The sequence below is a fragment of the Schistocerca americana genome, chromosome 11, assembly GCF_021461395.2.
Source record: "Schistocerca americana isolate TAMUIC-IGC-003095 chromosome 11, iqSchAmer2.1, whole genome shotgun sequence".
Classification (NCBI taxonomy): Eukaryota; Metazoa; Arthropoda; class Insecta; order Orthoptera; family Acrididae; genus Schistocerca; species Schistocerca americana.
Window position 1 is genome coordinate 56,457,591 of NC_060129.1, and position 14,408 is coordinate 56,471,998.

Sequence of the window (14,408 nt, forward strand, 5' to 3'; positions counted from 1 at the left end):
GAACATGTGTCTGGAAGTGGACGGTGTGCGTGCTACGGCAACAAATCGTCCTGGAACACAGTACAGAGCTGCACCGCATCCGTGTCACGAGAGATGTTTGAAGTGTCCTCCATAGGATGCAATGCACGCGTCCACAGGTCGCATCATGGACTGCTGCACTCTTTCGCACGTTCCAACCTCTCTCCTAATTAGTGTTAGAGGCGTCGCGGCGGACACAGTGTTGAAGCGTCAGCACATCGGGAACTGATTCAGCACACACAATGCTTTTCAGATGCCCCCAGACGCAAAAATCCATGGTGTTTACGTCAGCTGATCCAGCAACGCCATGCTACAGGGCCACTGTGTCCTATCCAATGTCCGAAGAAAATGTTCTTCAGATGTCGACAAAGTGTAATGCAGAATTGGGTTTGTGCTCCGTCATGCAAAACCCACATAACCTATCGTATTGCCTAAGGCACACCCTCAAACAGCCTAGGCAGACTATTCCGGAAGAAGTCCTATTACGTTCCTGTGTCGAGGCGTTGTGGAATAATAACCGGTCCAAAAATGTGGTCGCCAAGAATCCCCACCCGCACTTTGCTGCCGAACCGATGCTGGTGGGGTGCCTCAACCGTTCCCCGAGGACTGTCCGTAGTCCAAAGTCGACGATTATGCAGACTGATGATGGCAGTTCTGCTAAAGGTTGCTTCTTCGGGAAAGACGACCGATGCCAGAAGTCCCATAACTCAGATGGTCTTATGCGAGAAATATCGATTAAATAATTGCCAGTAGAGGGAAATCAGCCTCTGATAATCCTTGCACTCGTTGCAGGGGACAGGGACAGTAGCCGTTGTCATGCAGGGTACACATAACTGTACTTTGGCTTACACTGTGTTGGTGGGACACTAGCCCTGAGCTTGTAATAGAGTTCGTGTCAATACCCTGTAGAACCTGGTCCTCCAAGTCCGTTGTACGCACAGTCCTCCACGTTCATATGTCCCAAAGGACCCGTGATCAAATATACGCCCAAAAAGGGCTTGAAATGTTATGTGCTATAGTTGGTGTCTGTGAGGATTACTGTTTTAGCATAACTCCCTCTCTACGATTCCCATCTGCTTTGCCCTATGGAATCACAATCTGTGCTTGTTCCCGGCATGAATACCAGACCATGCTGCAGTCACACAGCCTGCGACATACGGGTACGAGGAACACGTGGCACGTGGTCAGTGGAACTGTCATTCGTCAGCGCCAGCTACAGTAGCAACGACGCGTTCCCGGACACATGTTCATAGGACCTTTTTTCCCTCATTACCAGTCAGGAATCCGTCCTTTCAGTTTGTCGGTTTTATTAATGTCCACCCCTGTACATGAGACTTATCCCAGTTTATTCACTTTTCGGGAAATCGCCGTTAACAAGCAGAGTGGTTCATAAAATGATGGTTATCGGGTGGCAAAAAAGCTTTTACAGAAGATAAGAGATTTTTGCGACTTTCTTCCGATGAGCTTAAAAATTACACTTGGCGTGGTATGTAACCATAATTCTCAGCTTCAGATATTGGTGAACTGTGCATTATTGAAAGTCTATATTGGAAATGATACACACCGTTGAACTTTCTTACTGCTGATTGACTCTTTAATAGTCGTAACAGGTAGAGAAATCTGTACTTATGGTGGCTGCTATTAAATGGGTGTGATATATACGTGAATGCGATAATCCTAACAATAGGCAGATAGTTATTTTTGGCGAAGAATTGAGTGTTTGGGTGGACTTTGTACTCTTAAAATGGCAATACAGGACAAACTTCTAGTGAAGACCTTGTCTCATTTCAGTAGTTTCAGGTAGATCTGTGATAAATACCCCATGTAAGTAGGCTGTTTAGGTTTTTATGTTGGTGACGCAACATAGCGCTCTATATGAAAATCACTGACTGTGCTGTGTGCAGTCTGTGGCTGGTTTGCATTGCTGGAATTTGGTATTGTAGTGTTGAGCAGTTGGCTGTTAACAGCACGTAGCGCTGCGCAGTTGGAGGTGAACCGCAAGCAGTGGTGGATGTGGTCAGAGAAATGGCGGAGTTTTGAGAGCGAATGATCTGGACGTGTGTCCATCAGAGACAGTAAATTTGTAAGACTGGATGCCATGAACTGCTATATGTATTATGACTTTTGAACACTATTAAGGTACATACATTGCTTGTTCTCTATCAAAATCATTCTTTTGCTAACTATCCCTATCAGTAGTTAGTGGCTTCAGTAGTTAGAATCTTTTATTTAGCTGGCAGTAGTGGCGCTCGCTGCATTGCAGTAGTTGGAGTAACGAAGATTTATGTGAAGTAAGTTGGTCAGGGCCATTCTTTTGTAGGGATTATTGAAAGTCAGATTGCATTGCGCTATAAATATTGTGTGCCGGTTTAGTGTTGATCAGAATAGGTAAAGAGCGAAATGTCTGAGTATGTTCAGTTCTGCTGAGCTGTTTGAAAATCAAATAATGTAAGAGGTTTATCAGCACAGTAATTCATTAATTTTTCTAAGGGGACGTTTCATATGTCGACCCTTAGCCGAGGATACCTCACTGGAATCTTCTGATTTTTTCTTGTAGTTTCCGTAATTTCTGCAGCTATTGTTTATTGCTAGCGCATAATTATAGAGAGAATTTCCTTTGTAGTTGTAGTTTTTCATTGTTGTACAGTAAAACAGTTGTGGGATGCCTGTAGATTTGTACCAAGTATTTCGCAGCTGCGCTTGCAATTAACGAGATATTATTTTCAATGCCATGTTAATGTGTTTTCTTATTTTGCTCTTCAAATTGTGCTTTTCTGTGTTATCTTGTGAAATATTGTGACAATAATGGCGTGTGATAACCGTAATACTAGACTCCAAAGTAAACTGAGAAATGACAGTGAAGACGAAAGCAGTGTGTTAGCGCCACCGTTTAATGAATTAACTAATGTTCAAAGTAGTAATTTGGTAATTGTGCATAGGGAAATGGAGCGGGCTGCAAATAATGGTGTAGACCGTGAATCAATTAGTGAACAGGGAAGCATTATCGATCGATTGGTCGGCAACAGCTCGCCTCAGGAATTCGAAATGACAGGACACAATCTCGCAAATACTGTAGATTCAGGTTTTGGGTCCTCACCTTTTTCTCAAATAAGTCAAGACACATTTTCTGGTTGTCAAAATGTGAATGTTGCCGGTGCAAATTCACTGTCGAAAAGCATTGAGGAACATGTTTCAGACACCAGTGCATTGTTATTACAATTAATACAACAAATGGGACAAAAGCTTCAAAAGTTAGACACAATGGAACAAAATCTTCAAAAGTTAGACACGATGGAACAAAATCAGAGACAAACACAGCAAAAGCTTCAAAAGTTAGACACAATGAAACAAAATCTTCGAAAGTTAGACACAATGGAACAAAATCTTCAAAAGTTAGATACAATGGAACAAGATCTTCAAACGTTAGACACCAGGCTTGAACAAACACCTGAAGATTTAACTACTGAGTTACATAGCATCGAATCGAAATGTCAAAATGTCTGTAATGACGTAAAAACACAAATTTATGAGCATTTTCAACCTATTTTTTCGCGGCATGAAAATGCATTACAGAATCACGAAGGAGCCATAAAAGAACTGCAAACTATTGTTCATGAAAATCATGAGACCTTGCGGGCTAAAATTGACTTAGTTACCTGTACCGATTCGATTGCGCTACTTGCAAAAACTCAGGAAAACTTAAAGGACACAGTAGATACTCTGAAAATTGGTTCAGAAAGACACATGGAGGAAATTAGTTCATTATCAGAGAAAGTAGTCGAACTTTCGGATCAGCTAAATAATTCATCTACGAAGGTAGATGATAATCTGAATGACACAAGACCGGTAGTCTTTAAAGACACAGAAGAATGCGAACAAATTAGGAAATTCAACAATATCAGAATCAAATTAATACGCAACACCAAAGAGAAATCCAGGAAGTACCAGATCAGTTGACACAAATACAAGAATTACATATTTCAAAGGACACTCGCGCTCCAATACAGGAAGAGGGACTTAAAAATACGGAACAGCCGCAAAATAATAACACAGGGCACTTAGGAAATTATGAAAGAAATTGACAAGGAACACCGAATTTTGAGATAGAACCGCCGAAACGACGTAACCATGAGCTATTTATTACTACACGTAAATTCGAAACATTTAAGAATTCTGGCAACCACATTCATCCACAAGCGTGGCTTCATCAACTCTCTCATTGTTTTCCTCCCAACTGGTCGTTAGAACACAGGATAAGAATTAATGTGTGGCTATTTACAGAATTAACCGATTGTAAGAATGCGATCGGTCGTTCAAGATTGTCACAGTGAAGGAGAATTTTATCATGCCTTCCTCCAAGCATATTGGTCTCAAGCTACTCAAGATCGCGTAATACGTAGCACCATCATGATGAGACACTTTGAACAATCTGAATTTTCCAGTCAAATATTTTGAAGACGTATTGCACAAGAATCAGTACCTGTCAAACCCATACAGCCCCTCAGAACTCATCCGCATTTACTTAATAAAATTGGCTGAACATTTACGACATATTATTTTGGCAGGACGTTGCAAAGACGACATTGAAGCTTTTCAGGGACTGTTACAAGAAGTGGAAATTGACACTGACAATCGCGGGTCCCGAATACAGGAAAACAATCATTACAGGTGACACCCGTCACAATTCCGTGACGACCGAAACAATAACTGGGCACGACAAGGCTATTCTTACAACGCAAATCCTGACCAAAACAGACACCACCCGCATGACAACCACTGCCTGAGTAATAATAGTTACAGAGAAAGATCACAATTCCGTAGTAATGACTAACACAGAGACAATCAGAGAAACAGGCAATATGGGAACCAAAATAATTATTATGAAGGGAGACAGAATAACGTCAGACGCAACGGTCCACCGCGCAGTTACGATTCCGGGAGAAATTCTACACCACATGACAGACAAAAAAGAAACTATGGAAACTACCGACATAACGACAGACCTGAATTTCATCGGAACTGGCGGGACTCAAACAGGGCAGGGCTCTCTCGACAGGGTGAATTTGTACAAGTTAGATCTCCAAATCCCAATAACGACGCGCCAACAAAGAGACAGACAATGACTCGCGCCAGAGGCAACCACGTGCGCTGGCTGGCTCAGAGAAAAATAACATAGATGTTAACCATGAGAAAAATTTCAGCATTCCTTACCGAAGTATACAACATGATAATTCCTTTGAAATTGAAACTCTGCACTCTAGAAAGGGTAAAAGATAGCACCACATATAACAAGTAAAACCATTTATTGAAAGATAATCTCATTTTTAACTTAGTCTTTGCTACAAAATTTTTTGCTTCACGCTACTGGTACAATTTGTCACACTTAGAAACTGTTAACATGCAACAATGTTTTGAAGTTAGATATCCAGTCTAGAAGCTGGGGAAGAATGTTAAACAGAAATTAAGAATGCATTGTTATAGTGAACGGACGACACAGTGTTGTTATTTGTACATTCTTGCTTGTTAGTTGCACAATTATGTAACGACTATAGGGCTCACATATACAACATGCGTGAGCGCATTGTCAACGCATGTGCGAACATTACGGAAGGCGAACTACTCGCTGTTGAGAGGAATGTCGCTACACGTATTGCCAAATGCACTGGGGTTGACGGACATCATTTTGAGCATTTATTGCATTAATATGGTATTTACAGGTAATCACGCTGTAACAGCACGCTTTCTCAGAAATAATAAGTTCACAAAAGTACATGTATCACATTGGAACAACCGAAATAAAATGTTCAAATGTACCTACGTTCTGTATTTTAATTTAAAAAACCTACATGTTACCAACTGTTCGTCTAAAATTGTGAGCCTTATGTTTGTGACAATTACAACGCCATCTATCACAAAGCGAAAGAAATGAACTAAAACATTTATATTTCTTTATGTACTACATGAATATGTAAAAATATGGGGGTTCCTACTTTAAAAAAAACGCAGTTGATACCCATTTGACCTGTGGTAGCGCCATCTAGCGGGCCAACTGTAGCACCATCTGTTTCCCTGGTTTCCGCCTTGAAGCTAGACAAGTTTCGTTCGTTGTAGTTTTTTCGTTTAACGCTTATTTCGTGAGATATTTTGCCTGGTCACGATCAATGCACCACCCTGTATAGTGTCTGCATTACTGAGCGACTATCCTAGAACATAGCACCAGTTGAAAGTTGCCTACATAATGGCTTCAAGGGGCAACAAAAATTAAATGTTGAGTATTTCACATAATTGTTGATCCACTTTAAAAATTTAAAATGTTGTCATAGTCTATTAGTTAACAGGTACAGTCTCATGTTAAAGGTTTAATGAATTAAGTCAAGTTTTACAGTGTGTTTGTCTTGAGGCAGTGTAAATGATAGTGTGAAAATACCCTGGATTTTTCATCCAGTACATAAGAATGAGAGCACTTAGTGATTTTCAATAAACTTTAAACTGTATTTCAAACTTTTTCTAACATTTTCCACACTTAGCTGTGATATTTAACGCATTAACTCGTTTGTAACATAATCAGACGTTTGAGGCTGTTTTATACATGATAGGGATGCTTATTGTTTCTTTCTAATATGTGATTACCCAGTACAACAATCGTTCTAAATTAGTCATGATGACATTAATTGCACCTAAAAGCTTGAATGTATAAGTTGCAAATTTTCAGTTCAGTTAAATACAGTATACCCATTAATAATGCTGGTATACTTCATAACATAACAACTTTGTCTGGAAAGCAGACCTTCTTTTCTATAATAAGTATTTACATCAATTAAAAACACTGTCAAATAGACTGCAGTTGAAATAATGTTTAGCAAATGCTTCCTCTATAGAAAAGAACGAATGCTGTGTTAGATTTCGTATAATTTTCTTTATGTAATTTTCACTATCGTGAACAACATTCAATACACATAAATTTGCATTCTGAGTGAACTCATCCATTTACGTCTTGTTATTAAGTCAAGAGATAGGAAGTTATCATACTTAAGCCATCCTTTTTTTACATTAGATTCATCTTTTCTGAGCTATCATAAGCACTTAGTAATTTCATTTAAGGTGTGGTACTGTCATTGGTATGGCTTAAAGTTTAGAAAAATACATTTAGCCTACAATAGAGTGCCCTGAACAATTACGAAATCCCTCTGTGGATTAACACAGAATGCTGGACTGGAATTTAAACCTGGAGCAGCGTCTTCCATGAATGCATCTTGCTCACTCAGCCTTTAGTATAGGGATTACTTTCCTCCCCTTTCACAGTCCCTCCACCATATGTGTATATCTTAGCCATACTTCTGTCGTTTCTATTGTAAAACTTGTTAAATAAGTAACACCATTCCACACAACATAACCTAGTCTGAGAGTATTACAAATCGTACAGAGAAAACACAAAGGCGTCTTCCTTACCATCAGGCAGGGCGTGAAGTGTAATCTCTACAGGCAGAGTCTTCTTGCCAGTCACAGTTTTCCCAACCAGCTGGACGCGATAGCTCGTGTCGGGCATAATATTTGATAGTCTCTTGCTGCCATTTTTCTCAGTTACGAAATATTTAAGATGCTCACTTCCAGAGAGAACAGATAGCTCAAATTCCACTATTTCACATAGCAATGATGTCTTCTCATGTTCATACTGTTCAAAAATTAAAATATCTTAATATCAGATGCAATCAAACATTCACAAAGTCTCTAACGAGTGATAACGTGCACAAAATCAAGAAATGGGAAAGGACAACTGAATTATAAAATGTTATAATGTTATGCCAAGGCACAAGTCAATAGGAGATATGGGAATAAAAATATTGATTACTGATGTTCTAACTGCCAAGTGTAGAAGTATGAATCTGGAATTTGGTTGCAGTAATTCAATTTCTTCTAATTAAAACCGATAAACAATATTTTATTCAAAAGATTCTCCATTGCTACTTGTACATTTCTCCAATCTGTCTGGCAGGCTATGAATGCCATGCCAAAGAAACAGCTCTTCTTTTGAAGCGAACCAGACAGCGAGCCTTTTTCGTACATTTTCATACGACTTGATGCGTTGTTCAGCGAGAGAGTCTCCCAGTCCCAGTGATGCAAACAGATGATAATAGGACGGAGCCAAGTCTAGAGAATAAGCCGCATGTCCTAGTACTTCCCAACTGAACGCTTCGATCGTTTCCCTGACTCGTTTTGCTGTGTGTGATGGGGCATCATCATGGAGCAATATGACTTTGTGTTGCCTTTTTCCATATTCCGGTCGTTTTTCAGGTAATGCTCGAATTAAAACATCCATTTGCTGTTGGTAGCGATCAGTGTTAACGGTCTCACGAGGTTTTAGCTTCACATAACAGACGACAGCCTTCTGATAGCACCAAGCACAGAGCATTGTCTTCTTTCCAAATCGATTTGGTCTTGCAGTGGATGTTGATGGTTTGCCTGGATTAACCCATGATTTACGACGCTTAGGATTCTCAAAATATATCCATTTTTATCATCTGTCACTATTCGATGGAGAAACGACTATTTTGAATCTACCGAACAAAATTTCACAAGTGATTTTCGAATTGTTTGCTTTCATTCAATTAATACGGAACCCATTTTCCCACTTTCTGCACTTTTCCCATAGCTTTCAGCCGAAGATAAACGGCTTTCTGCGTCACATTCAGTTATTCCACGAGTTTCTGTTTGAGTATCATCTTCATCCAATAAGACCCTGCAGTTCGTTGTCTTCGAACTTTCACGGTCGTTTCCCGGACTCGTCGCTTCTTATATCAAGATCACCACTTTTGAATTCTTTGAACCACTCCGAACACTGAGCTTTTCCAAGAGCACGTTCGCCGAAAGCTTCGACAAGCATTCGATGCTATTCTGCAGCAGTTTTCTTCAAATGATGACAGAAAACCAACGCTCTCTGCAAATCGTAGTTCGTAGGCACAAAACTCGACATCTTGACGGGCTTGACACAGACACCGATTTGTGGAACTTGGGTTACTGTGTTTCGACATTCGTCGTCAGCCATTACAGGAAGCAGATGGCATTGCAGACACGTTCTCACAGGATCTGCACTGACGGCTAGCACCATATATAGGGAAATTCCGGTTTCATACTTCTACACCTGGTACATTATGAAAAGCGTCATAAATCTGTATTAAGTGATAATCATGGATGAAACTGTGTTCTTTGAAAGCTACAAAGCAATTAAAATGATGATAATTCATAAATATAACAAAAATTATATATATACAGGTCGTCCCATTTATCTTGACTACCCTAAATACCTTTTTGTCCAGATGCAAATTACAAAATGTTTCAAGCAAATTTTCTTTAGCCGTCAGGGGACATCAATCAGCAAGATTGCTTCGTTGTAGCTGTTTCTTTTTTTCCGAAGATATGAACAGCAATATGACTAATTTAAATGACGTCTTGTATTTTTTATTCGGTTTAGAGCATTAACATTATACATTAATTTAACGACCCTCTGACATCAATGAAATAACACTCACTAAATTTGTTTTTCAGAGGTTTAAAACAAATTTTATTTTGCACAGCAGAGAAAGCTTTGTAAGCAGGAGGCAACGATAGGAAGAATTTTGTGCGTGGAAGCACACGTGTGCACTTGGTTTCAGTGATGTACCCTGCTGTGAGTGGCACAAGACAGATGTTGTTGTTGTGGTCTTCAGTCCTGAGACTGGTTTGATGCAGCTCTCCATGCTACTCTATCCTGTGCAAGCTTTTTCATCTCCCAGTACCTACTGCAACCTACATCCTTCTGAATCTGCTTAGTGTATTCATCTCTTGGTCTCCCCCTACGATTTTTACCCTCCACGCTGCCCTCCAATACTAAATTGGTGATCCCTTGATGCCTCAGAACATGTCCTACCAACCGATCCCTTCTTCTGGTCAAGTTGTGCCACAAACTTCTCTTCTCCCCAATCCTATTCAATACTTCCTCATTAGTTATGTGATCTACCCATCTAATCTTCAGCATTCTTCTGTAGCACCACGTTTCGAAAGCTTCTATTCTCTTCTTGTCCAAACTATTTATCGTCCATGTTTCACTTCCATACATGGCTACACTCCATACGAATACTTTCAGAAATGACTTCCTGACACTTAAATCAATACTGGATGTTAACAAATTTCTCTTCTTCAGAAACGCTTTCCTTGCCATAGCCAGCCTACATTTTATATCCTCTCTACTTCGACCATCATCAGTTATTTTGCTCCCCAAATAGCAAAACTCCTTTACTACTTTAAGTGCCTCATTTCCTAATCTAATTCCCTCAGCATCAACCGACTTAATTATACTACATTCCATTATCCTTCTTTTGCTTTTGTTGATGTTCGTCTTATATCCTCCTTTCAAGACACTGTCCATTCCATTCAACTGCTCTTCCAAGTCCTTTGCTGTCTCTCACAGAATTACAATGTCATCGGCGAACCTCAAAGTTTTTATTTCTTCTCCATGAATTTTAATACCTACTCCGAATTTTTCTTTTGTTTCCTTTACTGCTTGCTCAATATACAGATTGAACAACATCGGGGACAGGCTACAACCCTGTCTTACTCCCTTCCCAACCACTGCTTCCCTTTCATGTCCCTCGACTCTTATAACTGCCATCTGGTTTCTGTACAAATTGTAAATAGCCTTTCGCTCCCTGTATTTTACCCCGGCCACCTTTAGAATTTGAAAGAGAGTATTCCAGTCAACATTGTCAAAAGCTTTCTCTAAGTCTACAAATGCTAGAAACGTAGGTTTGCCTTTCCTTAATCTTTCTTCTAAGATAAGTCGTAAGGTCAGTATTGCCTCACGTCTTCCAGTGTTTCTACGGAATCCAAACTGATCTTCCCCGAGGTTGGCTTCTACTAGTTTTTCCATTCGTCTGTAAAGAATTCGTGTTAGTATTTTGCAGCTGTGACTTATTAAGCTGATAGTTTGGTAATTTTCACATCTGTCAACACCGGCTTCCTTTGGGATTGGAATTATTATATTCTTCTTGAAGTCGGAGGGTATTTCACCTGTTTCATACACCTTGCTCACCAGATGATAGAGTTTTGTCAGGACTGGCTCTCCCAAGGCCGTCAGTAGTTCCAATGGAATATTGTCTACTCCGGGGGCCTTGTTTCGACTCAGGTCTTTCAGTGCTCTGTCAAACTCTTCACGCAGTATCGTATCTCCCATTTCATCTTCATCTACATCCTCTTCCATTTCCATAATATTGTCCTCAAGTACATCGCCCATGTATAGACCCTCTATATACTCCTTCCACCTTTCTGCTTTCCCTTCTTTGGTTAGAACTGGGTTTCCATCTGAGCTCTTGATATTCATACAAGTCGTTCTCTTATCTCCAAAGGTCTCTTTAATTTTCCTGTAGGCGGTATCTATTTTACCCCTAGTGAGATAGGCCTCTACATCCTTACATTTGTCCTCTAGCCATCCCTGCTTAGCCATTTTGCACTTCCTGTCGATCTCATTTTTGAGACGTTTGTATTCCTTTTTGCCTGTTTCACTTACTGCATTTTTATATTTTCTCCTTTCATCAATTAAATTCAATATTTCTTCTGTTACCCAAGGATTTCTACTAGCCCTCGTCTTTTTACCTACTTGATCCTCTGCTGCCTTCGCTACTTCATCCCTCAAAGCTACCCATTCTTCTTCTACTGTATTTATTTCCCTCATTCCTGTCAATTGCTCCCTTATGCTCTCCCTGAATCTCTGTACAACCTCTGGTTCTTTTAGTTTATCCAGGTCCCATCTCCTTAAATTCCCACCTTTTTGCAGTTTCTTCAGTTTTAATCTACAGGTCATAACCAATAGATTGTGGTCAGAGTCCACATCTGGCCCTGGAAATGTCTTACAATTTAAAACCTGGTTCCTAAATCTCTGTCTTACCATTATATAATCTATCTGATACCTTTTAGTATCTCCACGGTTCTTCCATGTATACAACCTTCTTTCATGATTCTTAAACCAAGTGTTAGTTATGATTATGTTGTGCTCTGTGCAAAATTCTACCAGGCGGCTTCCTCTTTCATTTCTGTCCCCCAATCCATATTCACCTACTATGTTTCCTTCTCTCCCTTTTCCTACACTCGAATTCCAGTCACCCATGACTATTAAATTTTCGTCTCCCTTCACAATCTGAATAATTTCTTTTATTTCATCATACATTTCTTCGTCATCTGCAGAGCTAGTTGGCATATAAATTTGCACTACTGTAGTAGGTGTGGGCTTCGTATCTATCTTGGCCACAATAATGCGTTCACTATGCTGTTTGTAGTAGCTTACCCGCATTCCTATTTTCCTATTCATTATTAAATCTACTCCTGCATTACCCCTATTTGATTTTGTGTTCATAACCCTGTAGTCACCTGACCAGAAGTCTTGTTCCTCCTGCCACCGAACTTCACTAATTCCCACTATATCTAACTTCAACCTATCCATTTCCCTTTTTAAATTTTCTAACCTACCTGCCCGATTAAGGGATCTGACATTCCACGCTCCGATCCGTAGAACGCCAGTTTTCTTTCTCCTGATAACGACATCCTCTTGAGTAGTCCCCGCCCAGAGATCCGAATGGGGGACTATTTTACCTCCGGAATATTTTACCCAAGAGGACGCCATCATCATGTAATCATACAGTAAAGCTGCATGCCCTCGGGAAAAATTACGGCTGTAGTTTCCCCTTGCTTTCACCTGTTCGCAGTACCAGCACAACAAGGCCGTTTTGATTATTGTTACAAGGCCAGGTCAGTCAGTCATCCAGACTGTTGCCCTTGCAACTACTGAAAAGGCTGCTGCCCCTCTTCAGGAACCACACGTTTGTCTGGCCTCTCAACAGATACCCCTCCGTTGTGGTTGCACCTACGGTACGGCTATCTGTATCGCTGAGGCACGCAAGCCTCCCCACCAACGGCAAAGTCCATGGTTCATGGGGGAGGGACAAGACAGATATATGTGATGAATAACTATGCACTTAGCTGTCCTAATTTTGACATGCGGATACATGTCTTTTGGTCTGTCATGTATCTACTAGTTCATGAGAAAGAGTACTTTTACTGCCATTATTTACAATGACCTGTTTGTCGAGATCTGAAGATTTTGACTTTGATTACCGAAACCAGTTGTCTGGAATAAATATTATTAGCTGTCTTGGTAAAGAAGTTTGTCTTCACTGATATAAGTTGTTGTTTATTCAACAGATGTTAGCTGTATACTTACAGACCATTCCAAGAGAACACTAGTTTGATCTACATCTCTTGCAGAAAATTTGTAGTCACCTCGTACGGGATCTATAAAAGGAAAACAAAATTAAAAAGAAGCATCATTAAAAAATTACAAGTTTGAGTCTGCACACTGTTCATAACGAAGAATACAGTAATTGTTATTGTGATGCGTAACTCTAAAGGGATGGAAAAAAAAGGGATTAAAATTTAGAAACTATAGTCGTGTCAAATGCCTATTAGAATACGATGACAGTGATGAATGCAGTAACTTTTATTGTCAAACAACAGACTGAGTAAAGCGCGGAATCGTGAACTGATTAACGGTATAGTACTGAAAGTAGGGCTCACAAGCTAGCATTGTACAAACAGATTGTTGAAGAGAGCAGTGAGATAAATAATGCCACTGACAAACACCTGGACATTGGTTCCTTTGTAAAATTTTAAATGTGACATCCACTCCAAAAATGTAACAAGGAGTAAACTACGTCTGCCTTTAGAAGTGGAATGAAGAGGAATCTGGAATGTTAATAACCGGCTAGCGCAGTGACGTAGTAAACAAGTGACAAACGGCGTAAACTACATGACGAGTATAGCGTCATATAATTGTCGATGTTTTGAAACATAAGCTACGAATACCGTTTTGATTACGAGAATTTACTGCATCTGGAAATTTTAGTTCAAATTACAACTATTATGATGGATCACATACAAAAAGGTAAACATTTCTTGTAAATAAAGCAAATCACAAATCGTAAAGACAAGTTCAACAACTGTAATAGGCATCACGACCCACCGAATGAACTAAAAATTCGTTGATAGAATGAAGACTTTCATGGCCAAATGATATTGCTGCCGGTAAACCATTCGCGATATGAGGTCGTGGTCCACAAAAACCTCCTTTTCCTAACGTATCGTCCAGAAGTCCTTTGGACATCTTCTGAACTTTTACTAAAAATCTAACGGATCAGATCGGAAAGATTTTACAGAAACATGAAATTAGAGCGGTTTTTAGACCAACAAAGGAAAGGTCTGTGAAGATAAACGCCCTCCCCTGTTAGCATTGGCATATATAAATGACGCGTACATGTTGGAAAGTTTATAATTGTAAAGACCGAGAGATGCGAGTAAAGGTACACAAA

General features: G+C 39.8%; 1 protein-coding gene across 1 annotated transcript in view; it reads right to left on the minus strand.

The window, feature by feature from the left end:
• The window catches only part of LOC124553686 (phosphatidylinositol phosphatase PTPRQ-like), a 418,566-nt gene that overhangs the window by 142,774 nt on the left and 261,384 nt on the right, over positions 1-14,408 (minus strand). Inside the window, exons 11-12 of the mRNA XM_047127584.1 lie at positions 13,265-13,335; positions 7,468-7,690 (exon numbers count right to left, since the gene is read on the minus strand). Of these exons, the coding sequence (XP_046983540.1) occupies positions 7,468-7,690; positions 13,265-13,335 (294 nt within the window). The remainder of the gene's footprint in view (positions 1-7,467; positions 7,691-13,264; positions 13,336-14,408) is intronic.